The 18,566-nt window shown below is 38.5% G+C and overlaps 1 protein-coding gene across 7 annotated transcripts in view; it reads right to left on the reverse strand.

The window, feature by feature from the left end:
- Nucleotides 1-18,566, reverse strand: part of HECTD1 (HECT domain E3 ubiquitin protein ligase 1) — a 111,874-nt gene that overhangs the window by 36,422 nt on the left and 56,886 nt on the right. For all 7 annotated transcript variants that reach the window (XM_054028760.1, XM_054028763.1, XM_054028761.1 and 4 more), the window contains exons 14-24: nucleotides 17,436-17,699; nucleotides 17,253-17,329; nucleotides 13,856-13,990; nucleotides 13,533-13,679; nucleotides 13,051-13,145; nucleotides 11,371-11,476; nucleotides 6,833-6,967; nucleotides 6,594-6,733; nucleotides 5,843-6,166; nucleotides 4,653-4,819; nucleotides 4,243-4,419 (exon numbers count right to left, since the gene is read on the reverse strand). In XM_054028760.1, coding sequence (XP_053884735.1) covers nucleotides 4,243-4,419; nucleotides 4,653-4,819; nucleotides 5,843-6,166; nucleotides 6,594-6,733; nucleotides 6,833-6,967; nucleotides 11,371-11,476; nucleotides 13,051-13,145; nucleotides 13,533-13,679; nucleotides 13,856-13,990; nucleotides 17,253-17,329; nucleotides 17,436-17,699 — 1,767 coding nt within the window. The remainder of the gene's footprint in view (nucleotides 1-4,242; nucleotides 4,420-4,652; nucleotides 4,820-5,842; nucleotides 6,167-6,593; nucleotides 6,734-6,832; nucleotides 6,968-11,370; nucleotides 11,477-13,050; nucleotides 13,146-13,532; nucleotides 13,680-13,855; nucleotides 13,991-17,252; nucleotides 17,330-17,435; nucleotides 17,700-18,566) is intronic.

Consider the following 18,566-nt stretch of genomic DNA (forward strand, 5'->3'; position numbering starts at 1 on the left):
GTTTCATATAAGTGGGCTTGAAGTATTTGTAAGATAAAATGTTTACTATAACAAAGGATGCTAATAGTTTCCCGTAAATTTAGAAATAACATCCTTAATTTTTAAGGAATGAAAAGTCAGAAAAATCATAATTATGTATTAAAATTTCTCATGTCTTCATTTATTTCTGCAAAACTGTATAATTATAACACTTTTATATATGTTGCTTAGTTGAAATTATGTGTGCCAGCATCTTTAAGTTATAGAATGCATATTTAAAAAATGAAATTGATTAAATGGGAACTTTTTTCATTCTTGTATTCCAATTCAAAATAAAAAGTTTTACTGAAACTCAGTTTTTCAGTTCAGTAATTAATGTGGGCCCAATCCTGCATTCCTTACTCACATGAATAGCCTCACTGACTTCCATTGGACTATATAGGTAAGGACTACTTGCTTGAGTAAGGGTGGCAGGTTTGGACTCTATAATTGCAAAAGAATAATAATTTAATAGAACGCTTGACTAGTTGATTACTTGAGATGAAAATAGCTCTAACAAGGGATGCAAGATTTCTATTCTTTTCTTAGAAGATGTTTCTAACACCACTGTGATAAAAGAGTAACGTAAGAAAGTTCAAAAGGTAAAGTTAACATCTAAACCCTTAATTCAGACTACTGTTATTACTGCTCACATCATGTATAAAGGGTAAAATGTTACTCTCATGTTTTAATTTCCTGCTTGTCTAAATGTTTATCACAATCTTAATGTTTCATAAAGGTTTTGTTTTTTTTTTAATTTAAGCTTTACTAGACGTTGTTATAATGAAACTTGGTAGCACTGTTTCAACTGATCAGCACTTTCCATTAAACTCATAAAAATTTGGGATTTTTTTTAGTTATTTTATATGACATCAGGAAGAAATGAGACCTAGAAACTGTCAGGCCCAGATGCACGTTTTATTTTCTCAAATAAAAAAAAAAACATATGAGCTATTTTTAAGTTAAACATTAAAATGTGCTTTTGGCATCATCAGATCCTTTTTGTGTGTGTGCAAAGTTCTACCCAAAAGGCATAATTTTTTAGAACAAAATACAACTTCAGAGGCAATTCTCAAAATAGGCCAACACACTCTTGCATTTTGAAGAAAAATAGTGTTTTTAAATGGTCACAATCTTCACATGTAAAAAATAGGTATCGCCATTAGCAATGTTACAGTTTATGAAGTATTTTTGTTTTTACTATGCACTGATAAACATTTAAGAGATTTTATATGAACTGTTTCAAGCCATCTCAAACTGAAACTTGCCATGCGAAAGGTGAGACACAAAATTTGAATTTTTCCTTTTCTCCATTAAAAACTCAGGATTTCAAATGCTTTTCTTGCCAAACTCTACACACAAGATAGGGAGGTAAGTCCCTTATCATGGTAAACAAATATGAATTTCCTTATGAGGTTCAGGAGAGAATGTTTTGGAAAAGCACAACCAAATATACTTTTCCTAGTATAAAATATATATACTTTTATATGTATATAAAAAATAAGGTCACTTTCTATGCATTAGGAATCTTGCTCCTGCAGGTGCTGGGTACTCTTGCCCCAGTCCAACAAAGCACTTCAATATCTGTTTAAAATTCAGAAATGAGTAGTCCCACTAAAGTCACTGGGATGTTTCTTGCAATATTCCAACAATGCATAGGAAGATTATAGTACAGATAAAGAATTTGCTGGTATGTTTTATGTAATCTGACATAACCACATGAGAAGGCTGAGCAGTAGTTTCATTTATTTTAAATAATAAAATTTTAGCAAAAAGAGATAAACCATTGATTTACTAGGAGATTTGCATGATAAAAATACTATTCACCAATCATACTTAGAAAGGTATTGCTAATAAGAATATGGCAGTGGGTGCAGCTGCATCTGTTAAGAGTAGTGTACTGACCATGGAAAAGTTCCCTACACGCTACACTGAAGTTTAAAAAAAATCCAAACAATATTATGTCTTTAAATAATATTAAAGGGCTAACAACTGCATACAGAAAAAATACAGACCTAAGGAAGGAGTGATCCTATATTCAGGAGGCCTCGGAAATGGGGCTGATATTGCATACTTGAAGGGGAAAACAATAAGGATGCAGACAGTATAATCATCACTGTTCTGGAGCCTCTTTGATAGCACTCTATATCCTCCTGAGCTCTGACTTCCATGGCTTTTGTAGGCTTACATCAGCCCCTTAACATTAAGTTAATTGCTTTTATATTAAGCAAACTGTGACCTGATCCCAGTGAAGCTAGCAAGATAGGAAAGGTATAGAAAATAAAATAAATAAGTAAATAGGCCAAGAAAAATGTTGCAAATGCTAAGCTAGAAGAGATGCAGAAAGGTATCTTGAGATAATGCAGATATGAAGCATAGTTCATCATCTTGTACTAATCAACAATTTTACATGCTGTAAAAAGTTTATCATGTCACACAGATTCTGCAATAACAATTTGGTGTATTTAATTAAGCAAAATGCTAAAGATATATTCATTTCATATTCATCATTTCCAAACCAACTCAATTTCTACTGTACTTGTTATATGTACTGGAACAGACTATTTTCATGCTTTAAAAAGAAAAATGTAGAATTTCACAACTGAACTGCAACAGTGAAAAGACAATCATAACATTTAATCTACCTCCTCTAAAATATTAATCATCTGTGCCCTACAAACATCATAACATTTTCCCATAGACTCTCAGACTTTAAGGCCAAAAAGGACCATTGTGATCATTTAGTCTAACTTCCTGCACATTGCAGGCCTCAGAACCTCACCCACTCACCCTCCTGTAATAGATCTGTAACCTCTGGCTGAGTTACTGAAGTCCTCAAGTCACTGTTTAAAGACTTCATGTTACAGAGAATCCACCATTTATTCTAGCTTAAATCAGCAAGTGACCTGTGCCCCATGCTGCAAAGGAAAGCAAAAAGCCCCTAAGGGTCTGCCAATGAAACCCGGGAGAAAATTCCTTCCAAACCCTAATTATGGTCATCAGTTAGATCCCGGGTATGTTGGTGAGACCCACCAGCCAGATTTAAATTTTATTAGAGAATATTTAAAGGAATAAACGATACAGAAAATTTGAAGCGTTAGTCATTGGTCATTGGTGGTAACATGCAGAGTATGGGGGTATGTTGGTGTTTTGGGGCTGGGCAGCACACATAGTATATACACACTGCAATGTCCCCAATGAGGGGTGGGTAACCGGTGGGCGGGATCAGGAGACAGTCGATAAACGGTGAGGGTCCACCACCCATACGGGAGGCAGGGACAGTCATGGGTATAAGCAAGCGGGCTGGGTAATGGGGATGGGGTGACCCTCACGTGGCGGGATTCAGCTAGGTTTGGTGGGTTTAGGGCTCAGGGGATAGGGTCCAGCAGGGGGTGTGTGTGGGTGCACGAGGTCTCCCCGGCTCACTCTTGGTATTGGCGGTGGCCGGTGATGTGCTCGGTGTAAATGTCCCGGGACCAACGGATAGCGTCCGAGACCTTCTTTCCCTGAGTAACTCAGAAGCCTCCCCATCTAGTGTTCCATTTTCAGACACTGGAAAAATATTTGCTACTAGCAATCCCAGATGGGCCACATGACATTGTAGGCAATATCATACCGTCCCCTCCAACAAACTTTCAAGCTCATTCCTGAAACCAGTTAGGATTTTTGCCCCCACTGCTCCCTTCAGAAGGCTGTTGCAGAACTTTACTCCACTGATGGTTAAAAACCTTTGTCTAATTTCAAGCCTAAACTTGTTGACAGTCATTTATATCCATTTGTTGTGTCAACACCGGCCCTTAACTTAAATAACACCTCTCCCTCCATGGTGTTTATCCCACTGATGTATTAACAGAGAGCAATCTTATCTCCCCATAGCCTTCCTTTGATTAGATTAAATAAACCAAGCCCCTTAGGTTCTCCATTCCTCTGATCATCCTAGTAGCCCTTCTCTACATCTGTTCTAGCTGGAATTCACCTTTCTTAAAATGGGAGACCAGCATGGCACACAGTATCCAGATGAGATCTCACCAGTGCCTTGTATAATGGTAATAACACTTCCCTATCTCTACTGGAAAGAAAGACCTTGCCTGATGCATTCTAGGTTTGCATTAGCCTTTCGAAGTGTAGCAAAGAAAACAAAAATATTATTTCATAATCACAATGCAATAGAACATGAAACTATTAACCTAAAACCCTTTGTAAATTCAATAAGCACTTCCTCACCATTGTGTAATTCTCCTGTAACAGTGCCTTCGCCCTGTGGACTGCCATCCTGATCTCGCCACTTCCAGTCAATTCCTCTGATTACACGAGCACCAGGAACCATGTACTTCAAAACTTGAGAGCGAACTAGTCGCCTCTGCCTCCGCAGATTGGCTTCTGCCTCCTTAGCTGCTTTTCCTACACACCATAATTGAAATGTAGATTAAAGAAAAATCTAGACAAGATTGTAAAAGTATGTTTAAAAGGTAAAGCTAAATTGCATGCACACTTATTTTGAGCTTGTTTTTTTTTTTTAAAGGTCCATGACAAAGTTCAATTTATCCCTTTCCCCATATTCACTTATCTTCATGCCATGCATTCACTATCACTTTGTGGGAAAGCACATTGGATAGATGTATTCTTTTCCTTACCTAATTGATCTTCACACACTCCATTCACAGTACCATAAAGTTCAAAACCAGACAGGGAGAGGTAGTGTGTTTGCCCACTGGCATTCTTTCCCATCTGTTTTATTCGTACATGTCTCCATCCTTGCTTCTCATCCTTTGGTGGATCTACAGGCCAGGTTGCTGTAGAACTTCATATTAATTGGGGGGAAAAGAAGAGACGGTTACTTTTACTAATGCTAATTTACTAATGCATGAAAACTGACAAGAACATGAAAAATATGAAAATAAGAAGCTTTACGGGTTACAAAATTTGGATGAGTGCTGGTGTGAATTCACAAGTGTTACCTGCTTTCTCCAAAAGAAAACCAAAGCCATCTTCTAAACCTGGAGTTCAATTTTTCCATCACGTGAACCACACATTAAGAGTCTCATAGAACACTTCTCCTCCCCACTCTTGACTGCACGGAGCACTTAAGCCTCCCAGTCACAATTACATAATATTCCTGTAGCTACCACAGCAATTGCTTATAGGAAAAAATAATATTAAGTACATTAGTAGCTTGTTTTAGCTGCATTTAATATAATGTAAGGCAAGTCAGAAACAAAGGGGAAGGTCAGCATCAAATGATCAGCCAACTTGCTACAAACCAGCAGCGAGTGCTCAGTGGATCATGGACCACAGTTTGGGGAAAACTACTCTAAACCATCTTATGTTGCTACAATGCATGTTAAGCTTATATGACATCAACTTATTCCGGAATAAAAGGAATGCTATGTTAGACTTCAAATGGAACAGTAAACAAAATTTGCTCTAACATATATCCACTGCCTATGCCAAACATTAGAAACAATTAGGCAACAATCTGATCTTACTACTATATTGAGATCAAACATTTGTTACATTCTACGTTTCATAGTGTAAAGTGATAATGGGCAGACACTTTTTAACAACAGTGCATCTCTTCATTATTCATATCCATTAACAAGATCAGTTTAGATTTTCAATATTTATGAACATTTAAGTCCATAATGCATCAGTGAAAATTAAAAAGCAAAACTAAGTTTGTGAACTAGAAATGCTCTTAAAAAAACCAAAGAAGGGTTTAAAATTAGAGATGCAAAAGCCTACATCTAAAAGCTAGGAAATAGCAAAGCATGTTTTTAATTGACAGGTCAACTTTGTAAAGGCAGCTAGAATATTTTCAACATACCCTGGTTCATTGAGACTACAGTCATCAACATGGGTATACAAAGTAGTCCAGTTCTGTCCATCCTTGGATACCTGGAAAACCCAATTTCTGAGTGCAGATCTTCCATAACCACGAGCATGGCGTAGTGTGTAAGCCGATGGTATTACCCAAAGACCAAGATCTATGGCAAACCAAGCGTTCTTATCATCATTAGTATGACAATTCAGAGCTGAACTCTCACGGCTTAAGATGTCTTCTAAACGTCCATAAGGCAGATTTCTTCCTTCTGAAGATGTAACCACTACTAATCCATAGGCTGCTGGATTTACCCACTCATATGCAGTTCTACATTGAAAAGAGAATTGTATTATTCATTTATCATTTACTCTAAAAGAACAGATCAGTAAAGTTTTACAGACTGCTAAGAATAATTTTTAATTAATATTAAATTATAAAACAGTCAGAACCCCAAAGATATTAAATAACTAAGAGACAATCCAAAACTTTCATATTACTATGCGGAGTTGAAAGAGAAAACTATTGGTCTTAGATTAAAGATAGAAATAGAAAATTCCCAAGACAACTTCAAAGATTCATAATGCTCTTTCAGTCTTCAGGTACAATACACACAAATTTAATTCTATCCAGGAGATATAGTTCTTTTTGAAATGATAGTATAGTCCATTTTACTACAATATTTTCTTCAGTTTTGCTCCTGGAGATTATGGCATATCACATTTGATTTAAATAAATTAACTCTGAAGAATCTTACTTCGCATTTGTCCCAATCCAGTAAATAATTCCATTTTCATCAAAGTCATGCTGGTGCCTGAATACAAATGTTTGGCCTTCACGTAGTTTTCGTACAAAAACAAATGAAGCCCTATCAAAGTCATACCACTGCTTTGCTACCTAAAGAATGAAAAAAAAAAAAAAAAAAAAAAACTTAAATGATATCAAGAAAGAATGCCTCTATTCTTTGCAAATCCATCTGTGTGGGATGTTGCTCACCATTTTCAGGAGGTATTGTTCTAAGGATTCAACTGTTGCCAAAGGCTCCATTTTCAACATTCTGCCAGTTCGATCTATCAAAGAAGTCTCCCCAGAAGCACGTTCCAAACGAAACCTCAATCTTCTTGTTAATATCTAAACATAAGTGTACCAAAACATTAATCAAGGCCTCTTCTGATCGTACTTTTTGTCAGTTTTATGAAAGTTGACACATTTCACCATAATAAAAAGTTTTACTGATTCAAGCAAAATCATTTACAGTAATGTCTATTAATCAGGAATACAAAACTTGAAAATACTTTATAAATTGGATGTTTTAAAGTAGTGTTTTTCATAACTTCCCCTAGCTACTTTTAGGTAATTTAAACAGTATTATTATTGCTACTGTTAATAATACTTTGCACTTCATAGTGCCTCCATGATCTCAATAACTACTTTCAAGTCTGAGTTAAGACTCAACACCTGTTTGGCAGAAATGGATAAACAGATGGGGAAATTGCAGCACCCAGATGTTATAATAGGAAGTCTGTAGCAAAAGGAGAAACAGAAGTCATGTCTCACTGGTCTCCCTGATCAGGGCTTAGCCACAAGACCATCTTTCCCCTCACACAGTTTTCCTCAATCCCACAGCTACAGAATATTACAAAAGAAGCCAAAGTTCACAACTTTCACATTCTACTGGTTCTTTAGTTGAAGACTGGATCAGTTTTTGGTAGATATATGTAGTGGACACTGGTTCCACCTGAAACAGTCAAGATATGTATAACTGATTCTATGTAGCTTAAGACATTGCAGTCTGCAAGCTCTCTCAGGCAAGTCATCATTGTACTTGAGAATTTTTTCCTCATTTTTCTTCTCTGGTTACAAATGCTAAGTTTGTGACATTCTAAATATTCTCATAGAAAGAGATTGGATTCATAATCATAGGAGGATGACTTAACCACAAAATTAAGCTGAAGAGAACCCAGGTTTAGAAAATATTTTTAATAAACAAAAGATGGCAAGAATAGAAATGGCAATTGAGAAAAATTATTGGTAAAGCTGAAAAGCAGTACCACAGGATTAAATACCTACTTTTCAAAAGTTACTGCAAGACAGAGAGCCCCTTCTGTTCCTAAAAATTCTTGCATTCTTATATTAATACCAGGAATTAATTTGCCAGCATCGAATTTATGGAAAGTAGGATGGAGAGTCAGTACAAGAAACCAAACAATTGCCGTGCAGCATGCTGGCCTTAGAAAATTTATCCATCAAACATTATACCTTACTAAGGAGCAATAAACTTTGAATTTTTTCCCCCTTTTTACAAATGCTTAAAATAAGCCAGACTTGAACAACGTCAGTTACTTTTAACTTATGGACAAGCAATGGCAACGCTTCTCCACATTGGTCTGATGAGATAATAAACTGGGCATATGAGAAATAAAACCATTTTAAAGTATCATATGTAAGAAAAAAGAACCCTGAAAAGCCACCTTTGCTGCCACTTGCCTCGCCAACTACCAATCCATCCTTTTCATCTCTAAACTGACAATGTGCTGTCTACAATTTCTCTCCCTCCTGTTCCATCCTAGACCCTTTCCAAGCTGGCTTTTGCCACTTGCACTCCACTGAAACCGCTCTCACCAAAGTCTCTAATGACCTCTTTCCTAGTTGAAGTTCAGCCTCATTCAACACAGTCCATCATACCCTTCTTGAAATCTTGTCCTCCTTTGGCTTTCATTTCTGTCCTCTCCAGGTTCTCCTCCTACTTCTCTAATAGCACCATCAAGCATGTTCTTGGAGGATTCTCCTCATCCCCCCTCCAACTTTTTGTAGGGGTTGCACTCTGAGCTTTTACTCCAAACCCGTCTCCTTCTGTCCAAACTAAAATCTCAGCCAGTCTCTCTGACATCTCACAGATGTCTAGCCATCAGCTCTAGCTCGACGTAGCTATAACAGAGCTCTTAATCTTCCCCTAAACTCTCCCTTCTACGTTGATCATTGTGGACAATAACTCTATTTTGCCTGTCACTCAGTCCCATCACCTGGGCATCATCTTCAATTCTGATCTCTCTCCAGGTCCTCACATCCAGGCTATATCTATATCTTAAAGTTGATTTCTGAATAATGTGTCTAAAATACAGTCTCTGCAAACCATCCACACAGCTAAAAGGCTCACTGAGGCTATAATCTCATCTCTCAATTACTGTAACATCCTTTTCTCTGCCCTTGACTCAGGCAATCTTGCCCTGCTTATATTCATTAAGAATGCTGCTGCAAGGATCATTTTCATCACCTATCACTTTAACCAAGTCAGCCTTCTCTTTGAATCTCTCCACTGGCTCCCGTTTCTCTATCACATCAAACTTAACCCACTTGTTCTCACTTTCAAGGCCCTTTACAGCCTATGCCTGGCCTATTCATCATCTCTTATTCAGCCAAATTTTAATTTTCTGTCTGCTACAGATTTTTGTACAAACAAAATTGACTGCAGTACAGAAATTGCTGGAGAAATGCTAGAGGTTTTGAGGACAGCAGGGAAGTTTGGGCTTTTGGCACCCCCAAGAGGTTGTGAAATGTGGTTTTAATTTTGATTCTCATGCCCAGCTGAAACTTTTGGTACTGGAGAAGGGATGCATCTCTTCTTTCTACCCCTATTTTGAGAGGTTTTGGAAAGCAAGAGTTTAATTTGAGTTAATTTACATTTCTTGTTCCCACCACAGTAACCCTTCACAGTAGCTGTCTCCAATCAACCAATAATACCTGGCTTCATCACTCACTTGGTAAATTTTTAAACAAGCACCTTGGTGCTTTCTCCCATGCTGCCCTTCTTAAAAAGAGCTCCCTTTAAACATCTACAAAACTCCCCATTATCCTCTTTCATTATCCTCTATCCTCTTTGACGATGCCTACAATAAACTTGACAACAATTAGGCAACCGGTGTGTTGATACCACTGCCTACCATGCTGATCAACACTGTTTCCTCGTACTCCCCCATGTGTGTTCTTCTGTTGTTTCTTGTCTTACATTATAAACTCTTTGGGACAGGTACTATCTTATTGCTCTGTGTTTATGCAGCACCCAGCAACATTACAAATAATAACAGAAATATTACAAATGATCTTATTGTACATTATTGCACAGGTTGGTTGTTTCAGTGCAAGCAAAATATACTCATTCATAAGCCGAATTTTTTTAAGTAACAAAGGGAAGAAGGTTTTTTAAGTAACACCAGAGAAGAAGGTCAGCTTATGCACAGGTATAGAGAGGGAGAGGGGGGACACAACCCCTCCCACCAACAGAGGGAGCAAGGAGAGGCAGCACAGCCAGCAGAGCCAGCAGGGAAGAGGCGGGGCCAGAGTCTCTCCGCTTCTGGCCATGTTGCTCTCCCCCCAGCCTCCGAAGCAGCTGCAGCTCCAGGGCTGGCAGGCTGCGGCCACGCCGCCCGGCCCAACCCCCCAGAGCAGGCTGCGGCCGCACCGCCCGGCCCGCCGGAGCAGGCTGCGGCCGCGCCGCCCAGCCTGCCGGAGCAGCTCCGGCCAGGCCAGAGACATCTTCCCCTGGCCCTTCCCAGGTAAGGTGGGAAGGGATGGGATGGGATGGGATGGGGTGAGTGGGGAGGTCCCGGGCTAGGGGCGGGGTCCTTTGGGGGGGGTGGTCACAGGGGTTACTTCCCTGACCCCCAGCTTCTCCCCCGCAAAAAAATTTACCCAGCAGTTGCTGTCCCGGCCAGTCAGGGTAAGCAGCTAGCGCACCGGGACACTTTTTTACTTAGATTTACCTCTGTGCCTGCGGCACTCGAGGTAAACAAACCATCTCGGCCCGCCAACAGCTTATCCTGATGGCCCGGGAGCCAAAGTTTGCTGACCCTTGAATTATAGGGTCGGCTTATGAACGGATCATAAAAATTTTCCATTTTTACATATCCACGATGGGGGAGGGGAGGTGTCAGCTTATAAACAAGCCGGCTTATGATCATGTACGGTAAGACAGCTCCAGCGCTGAAGATTTTACATTGTCAATAACTATGGTACAGATGACCAACAGCTGAAGTAGTAATCCTTTATTGCAGAGTCCCCCAGCACCAAGAACTTGTAATAATGAAAAAAATGACAGTAGATAAACTAGGATGTTTTCCTATGCTGTTCTTTTCTTAGGGCTTGTCTACAAACCAAAGTATGTACAGTACAACCGGCTAGAGTGGATGCAGTTATATCAAGATAAAGTGGTCGTACCGGTACAGCTTATTCCCATACAGGATGGGGAATATCACTGGACACAAGGAACAGTTGACAAATCCCCTCTTTTTTCAGTCAGAATTTACCTGTACTCTCACTTCCTATAAGAAAAGTAAATGAAACTGCTGAAAAACCTGACCAGTACAGCAAGTAGCAGAACATTAAAGAATGTGGTCAGATGTTTTTTAAGGTTAAAAAAAATTCTCTAATTCTTTACAACTTGACAGGAATACACCTCATGTAGATTGACTGAGATTTTTTTCCTAAAATTAATATGAAACTCAACATTATACATTACTATAGCAATACACTCTTACCTGCAAATTATATGTAGATCCTGGTGTATCATACAAGTAGAGAGGTAGACGTTCAATAGATTCTAACACTGCTATCAATTTCCGAATTAATGCAACTGCTGGACGACTGTGAAGGGAAGCAGTTAGACATTACAAAAATTACTTCACACTGAAAATTCAAGATAATGTTTTTGAATAAATCTCAGGGGATAGCAGTTTTGTTTTAAAGTTTGGAAGAAAGGTGAAATCAGACAGTTTAAGACGATAACTTTACAAATGTATGGCACTCCCATATTTACCAAAATGTTTAATTATTTCAATTAAAAATATCTTTAACAAACATTTAAAGATACAGATCCAATGGTCTTTCTTCCTTTCTTAGGTACCCTATCTTCTATAGCTGAAGGGACGTTTGGCGACCCTTTAACAGTGGAAGTTGCTTTCAGCCTACAACTCAACAGTCTTCCCATGTTTTCCAACTCCTTGTTTTTCTCTGGCCCCCCTACTTCCTCCTTCCTTTAGCTACTCAAAACTGTTAGGCCTTCTTAATTTCCTTAGGGTATATCTACACAGCAAAGAAAAACCCCTGGCTGGCTCATGCTAACTGACTTGGGCTTGCATGGCTGTTTCATTGCTGTGCAGATTTCAGAGCTCAGGCTGGAGCCCTGTAGAATGGGAGAGTTCCAGAGCTCAGGCTCCAGCCCGAGCCCAGATGTCTACACAGCAAGAAAACAGCCCCACAGTCTGAGCCCGAGTCAGCTAGCAAGGACCAGCCATGAGTTTTTCTTTGCTGTGTAGACATACCCTTAACTTGAGGCTTACTTCAGTACAAACTTCCTGATGACACACTGTACCAGGGGACTTAGATATTGATGCAGCACAAGCATCACAGAAAAAATGAAAAATGCAATTATTTTAAGTTATGGGTTTCTTACTTTTGCTGTGGAACCATATCAGAATCAAATATGAACTGATGGCTGCAGGCAAGGTACGTTATCAATTGAATCATGTCAGCTACTCTTTACGCATTTTGACAATTAATGTCCAACCAGACTAAGCACCAGGTGGAAGGGTACTAGGATAATGAAGTACTGGAACTAAAAAGGAAAGGCCATGGAAAAAAGGAGGAATACAGGAAACAGTGGGACAGGAGAATAGTGAAGCTCTGGGCTATAAAACAGATCTGATATGGGGAGAAACCAGATACCATCAAACTGTACCACAGAGCCACAAAAAATGACAAATCAAGAAAAATAAATATGAGAAATTAAGAATGTACATATTTTCAAATAACTATGTATAAAAGGCACCACACATTAATGACAACATATTTATTTTGTGAATACCCTCTGGAAATTAATTTCTCTAATGGCTATTTAAGTAAAACAGCACTCCAACATGTTTATGTCAGTCTATAGTCACCAATTCCACAACTGTTAAACAGTCTACTATGCCACTGTACAATGAAAATGCCCACATATGACTGATTAACGTGAAGCTACTTTATGCCCTTATGAATTAGCATAAACAGAGCAAACTCGTCAGTCAATTAGTACTTTAATGGCAGATGCTGTCACTTAAGACTAGTTTTCCATTTCACCACTGGAAGACCAAAACTAAAATGAAAAACCCCAGGGCAAATGTAGGTCTTCTTTTGTGTTACTGCTTCACAAAGGAATGAAAATTATTTTGTGTTTTTACCTTTCATCATCTTCATTTTCACTGAATGCTGTTTTGAACACATTTATTCTCTCTACTAGTTGGCTACAATCTTGTTTCACATCTAAATCCACATTCTAACAAAGAAAAAGAAAAATATTATTAAAATATGTAAAATAGTGCGAAGTAATAAATATATTGCTTCTTTACACTGAAAATGAACTTGTTCACACTTACTAACTGCTACCAGTACAAAAATAAAGAAAAAAAAATTAAGCAAATCTGAAAAACTTGATTTTATCTTTTGGTTACACACAAACTACTGCTTTTATGTTATTTTATATAGAATAAAAATATATGTATTTTCTTCAGCTGGTTTAAGTCTGCATAGCTCCATTTAAGTCAATGAGAAACTACACTTATTTACACCTGGGGAGGATCTATCCCTTTATTTTAAAAATTGTTCCATTTTTAAAGTAAATTGTACTCTTTTCTCAACACCTCCAACTTTTCAGTAAACTTACATTATTTAAAACAGTAAGAAGTGCCTGCACTAAGCCACTACTGCACATTTCATATGGTGAGATAGTGTTTTCATCCTTCAACAGCACAATTAAGTTTTCTAAAGCAGTCTTCATTAAATCTCTCCAAGTATTTTCTCCCTCAATGCACTGGAGACAAAGAGAAGCATAAGATGAGACAAGTTAGTATAATTTAACTGAAGAATTATTCCAAGTACTACTACATATGCAGTTTTTGACAAAATATGTAAAAATTGTAAACATGAACATTTCATGTCTAAACTTATTGCAACTTTTCCTTGTTAGATATGAAAGCCTGTACTTACCTGTCTGTTTGTATGAAGTTCCCAAGAAGATTCTAACTGGGTTGCTATGTTCCTCAATGTTACAACTACTCCTCGAGGCATGCTTTCAACAGCTTTAAAATGATCATCATATAAATCTCTTGCCATAGTTCGTACCTGCCAAAAATTATTCTAAGGATCAGGATTAAAATATTCTTTTTATATTTTAGTATGCACACTTAGCCTCCTGAAGTGTATGGATCTCTCATAAGTAACAGCATATGAAACTGAGTTAGGACGGTAATTTTGGTCTTGCCTAAACTTCCTTTCTAAAAATTGAAACTGGACTGCTACTGTTAGTCTCCAGTTTAAGTGGCTCTTCTCCATAACTGTTGCTCAGCAATTCATATCTAGCACAATCTTCCCCTCTCTATAGCCCATTTTCTCTTCCCAGTCAAAGCTTCCATACTCTCCAACACAAATGAGATTCCTAGTGATACTCTGGCATAACAATCAAGTAAAGCATACCACCACAACAGATGGCACTGCCAGAATGACAATCTTTGTAGAAAGTGAATTTATAATGCCAGGAGAGGGGCAGGAGCCCCTACTCTCCCCATAAGATACCTTGAAGGCAGAGGGGAGAACAGTGGCAGCCTAGACCAAAAAATCCCTTCTATACACGGCACCATAGGCTGTTCCACAGATGCTCCTCATAGGTGATGTTGCCACCACTGAGGTGCTCCACTTCAGTCGGGAGACACTCCATGAGGAGATGAAGACAGAAAAAGGAGTGATGGATAGTGGAGCATACAGAATAGCTACAGAGCAGGTGGCAAGATTTTTCTGAGTTTGGCAAACAAATTATATGGTTCAACATGCACAATAGAATAGATTATCTTGATGTTTACAGAGGGTACAAATATAAAAACAACTGTAGTTTAATATTTTATTATCATCTTTATTCAGAACCGGAGGAGGAGGAGATAACAGGTTTGGGAGCAACTGTGACGACTGTACTATAAATTTTCTTTAGCAAAATACCAGAATATACACATGAGATTACTAGATCTTTCTTCAAGTTTCTAGTTTCTTCAAAATTCTAGCATCTGGGTTTTCTTTGCTAAAGACAACATGACAACAGTATTTAGATGAGTGGGAAGTAATATAAACTGATCACAAAACCAGAAAACTAGAGTAAGGATAATCACACTGCCTTGGCAAACTGCATATTTGTACATTGAAAACCTTAGTGCATGTTGCTAAATCTCAAGCACACGTGCCATGCTTATGAACAAGCTAAATTTGTAACTGCAGGCACCATACACAAAGGTTACAGAACCTATATGAATTGCTTATCTGTGCCTATGTCTAAACTCATATTCTAGACATGTTAATCTCTTCATAATGAAGGTTAAAACTAACTTTCTATTATAAACCCACTTTTTCCTAACACTCCATCCCACTTCACCAATGCTAAACCAACTCCCCCAAAAAATTTCCTATCTGATCTTACATGAAGGAAGACGTTTTTCTAAAAAGCCTGAGGCCAATAGGAGAAGGCATTCATTAAGTGAATATTCAGGAAATTAGGTATTTTGCTTTTCTGAGTTTTTCTAATATTTTTTGCCTCATAATAATGACCTGTGTTCTGTGCAGCAATTACTTGGTACAGACTCTGGATTTCTGCAACACTTCCTCCCTTCCTACTCCAAGACCTCTTCCTTTCACTGCTCCTCATCCAACCCGAACAATAGAATAGTATTTATGTTTATTTTTATATTAAATTAGGGTTACCATATGTCCGGATTTTCCCGGACATGTCCGGCTTTTTGGGCTTCAAATCCCCGTCCGGGGGGAAATCCCAAAAAGCCGGACATGTCTGAGAAAATCGGGACATGCGAGGCCGGCGGTGCTGAGCCGGGGGCCGAGCCGGTGGTGCTGGGCCGGGCCGGCAGTGCTCGGCCGGGAGCTGGCCCAGGGCCAGCACCCCAGGGCCCGAGCCGACCCAGGCTGGAGACGCCGGGGGGGGCCAGACTGGGCCGCGCCTCCTCCCCCCCCCTTACCTGCTTCAAGCTTCCAGCGAATAAAATGTTCGCGGGAAGCAGGGGAGGGGGCGGAGACATTGGGGAAGGGGTGGGGTTGAGGCGGGGGGCGGGGCCGGGGCCCCGTGGAGTGTCCACTCAAAATATGGTAACCCTAATTAAATTCAATTTTACATTTCCTCCAGATTTAAATTTTCCATGTGATACATATTTTTGTATTTACAATGTGTAACTGCATTACAAAAATTGTTGTGGAAAAGCTGGAGGCTTTGAGGTTCAGAAGGAAGATTGGACTTTTGGGACCCAGAATGTGGCTTCAGTTTCGGTTTTCATGGCCAGCTGAAGTTTTTGGTACTTGGGAAGGGATGCATGCCTTATTTCTCCTCTCATTTTGAGAAGGGAAAGAAGTGACATGCCATTTTGGAGCAGGAATTTTAATTGAGTTGATTTATATTTCTTGTTCTCACCACTGCCACCCTTCCCAGTAACTGTCCTAGGGCACCCCATCCCAATATCTGTCACTTCATCTAGCCCTGAGTTACCACCAAATTGAGGTGTAGGTAGACAGAAGACACTTTTCCTCAGGGCTATCGTTGCACGCTATCTATAGACACAGGCAGGTAACACTGCATCACCATAGATACCAAGCATATTTGGTTCATGTTCTGCAAGTTTCAGTCACAACCATATGAGTTAGAGACTTGTTTTAAGAAGGAGAAAGTTTAGTTTCTGGAGCACAATTAAGAATAAAATGTAAATATACAGCCATTTGCACAATCCCATAACTGTATAATATCTGTAAAACAAAGTGCCAAAAATTCAGGTTTGTTTAATTTGCTGACCCTTGCCTAAAACGGGCATTTTGGCAATTTTCAGAGAAGTCTGAGATGGGAAAAATTAGTTCTTCTCTGACTGAACTTGTTCCCAATCAAATCAATGACAATCCTTCCATTTATTTAAATGGGAGCAGGAACAGGCAGGTTCGAAAAGTAATTTTTGTAGGAAACAAGTACACAGGTCTTATAACTTTCTCCGTTTGTGTCACTTTGCATAGGTGTGAACAGGGAGAGGTGCCATCTTCGTCTACAGCAATTAATGAATGTACACAAAGCAGGGAGTAATATTTTAGAGGATGAGAAGATCAGGCTTGTCAGAAACAGTGGATGAGAGCCATAAAATTACTGTAGATTGAGAGAAAATTACATTTTTTTTAAACCAACATAGCTCAATTTCTCTCAAATCTTAAAAAAAATTGCTCATAGTTCAATAAATACTAATTTGGTTGTTAAAAACCTCAGTTATAGCAACGCATCTCTTCATAACCTAAGAAAAATTAAGACTATAGCAGCCCACAAATTTGATTAGAAGTACAAAAACCAAACACATTCACAAACCTTTTGCTTTGTTTTCTCTAACTTGGATTTCAGTTTTCTACCTCTTTTGCCAGTCCAGCCAGTCACAAACTCTGATCCTGCAAACCAATTTTAAAAATTCTTAAAATGTCACAATACTTAAAACGTAGACACATACACACTTCCCTGCCCATATCTGTTTATTACACATACCTACATACTTACCCAAAGAAGTTTCAGCAGTAAATGAATGTTTAGTTCCTCTATTGGACTCAAAAACAAAGCCTGGTAGATCTTCTTTTAATATTGTTGCTTGCTGACCATCTGAATTGTGGATAGCAATTTCTCCTTCCTTCAAACAGGTGAGTGACCAATTTCCCACAGTAAGTTTAGTGGGCCCAGGTGCTGATAAAATTGGCTGACTTGTGGTGGATGGCTTTACTTGGCTTCGAGCTCTTTGTAACTTCTCTAAGAATTCACTTCTACTTTCTATTAAAAAAAAAAAACACACACACACAATTTTCCAGTGCTTGACTTTAAACATCATGTATTTCAAGCACAAGTTGTTGTTTTTTCAGGAAAAAAGTTTGACTTTAAGTATACTCCGTGCAATATAATGTTTGTTAGGAAGTGTAACACAGAGTGAAGTTAAACAAATCCATGTTAAACTTTAATTTAATCTTGTAAAAATCTAATAAGTAATTTACCTCATTACTGTTACTATGAAGTTCTCTAGGAGCCCAAACAAGAGTAATAAGAGCCCAAATCAACCCTCCAACAGAAAAACACACTAAAATGGAAACAGCATGTGCAACTTTGAAGTTCAAAAGGGGGTTGGGAAGGAGACTGCAGTAAGAAGCAACAGTTACTCAATATTAACACAAGGGGGCTGCTGCAGATTCAGGAGACCATGCCAAGGAGATGCCACTACTCCCAATCTGCTGACTACTTTTTAGGTCCTTTGCTCCACACAAAGGGGAACATCTTACTCTGTCAGTTTATTTATGTTATAATATTTTTCTCAACATAGGGAAACTAAACTTATAACAACTATAGACAGGTTTTTCCATCTTCTAAATGATCATTTCATTTTGACCAATATTAATAGTTTAAACAATACAATGAAAGCAGTCTTATGGCATCATTCAAGGGACTGACAAAATCAATTATGTATATGAGATAATATTTTAATAGAGGAGGAATAGAACAGTATCCAGTATATCTGAGAAGAGTTTAGGGTAGTCTCAACCTAGGCTGCCTAACAATTATCTCATATAGCTGTCATTATATGTTGTTTTCTATGAACGTGTGAAGTTAAGCAATATTAAACCCCTGCATGAATACTCTCATTCAGAA

This window comes from Malaclemys terrapin, chromosome 4, assembly GCF_027887155.1.
Source record: "Malaclemys terrapin pileata isolate rMalTer1 chromosome 4, rMalTer1.hap1, whole genome shotgun sequence".
Lineage (NCBI taxonomy): Eukaryota > Metazoa > Chordata > Testudines > Emydidae > Malaclemys > Malaclemys terrapin.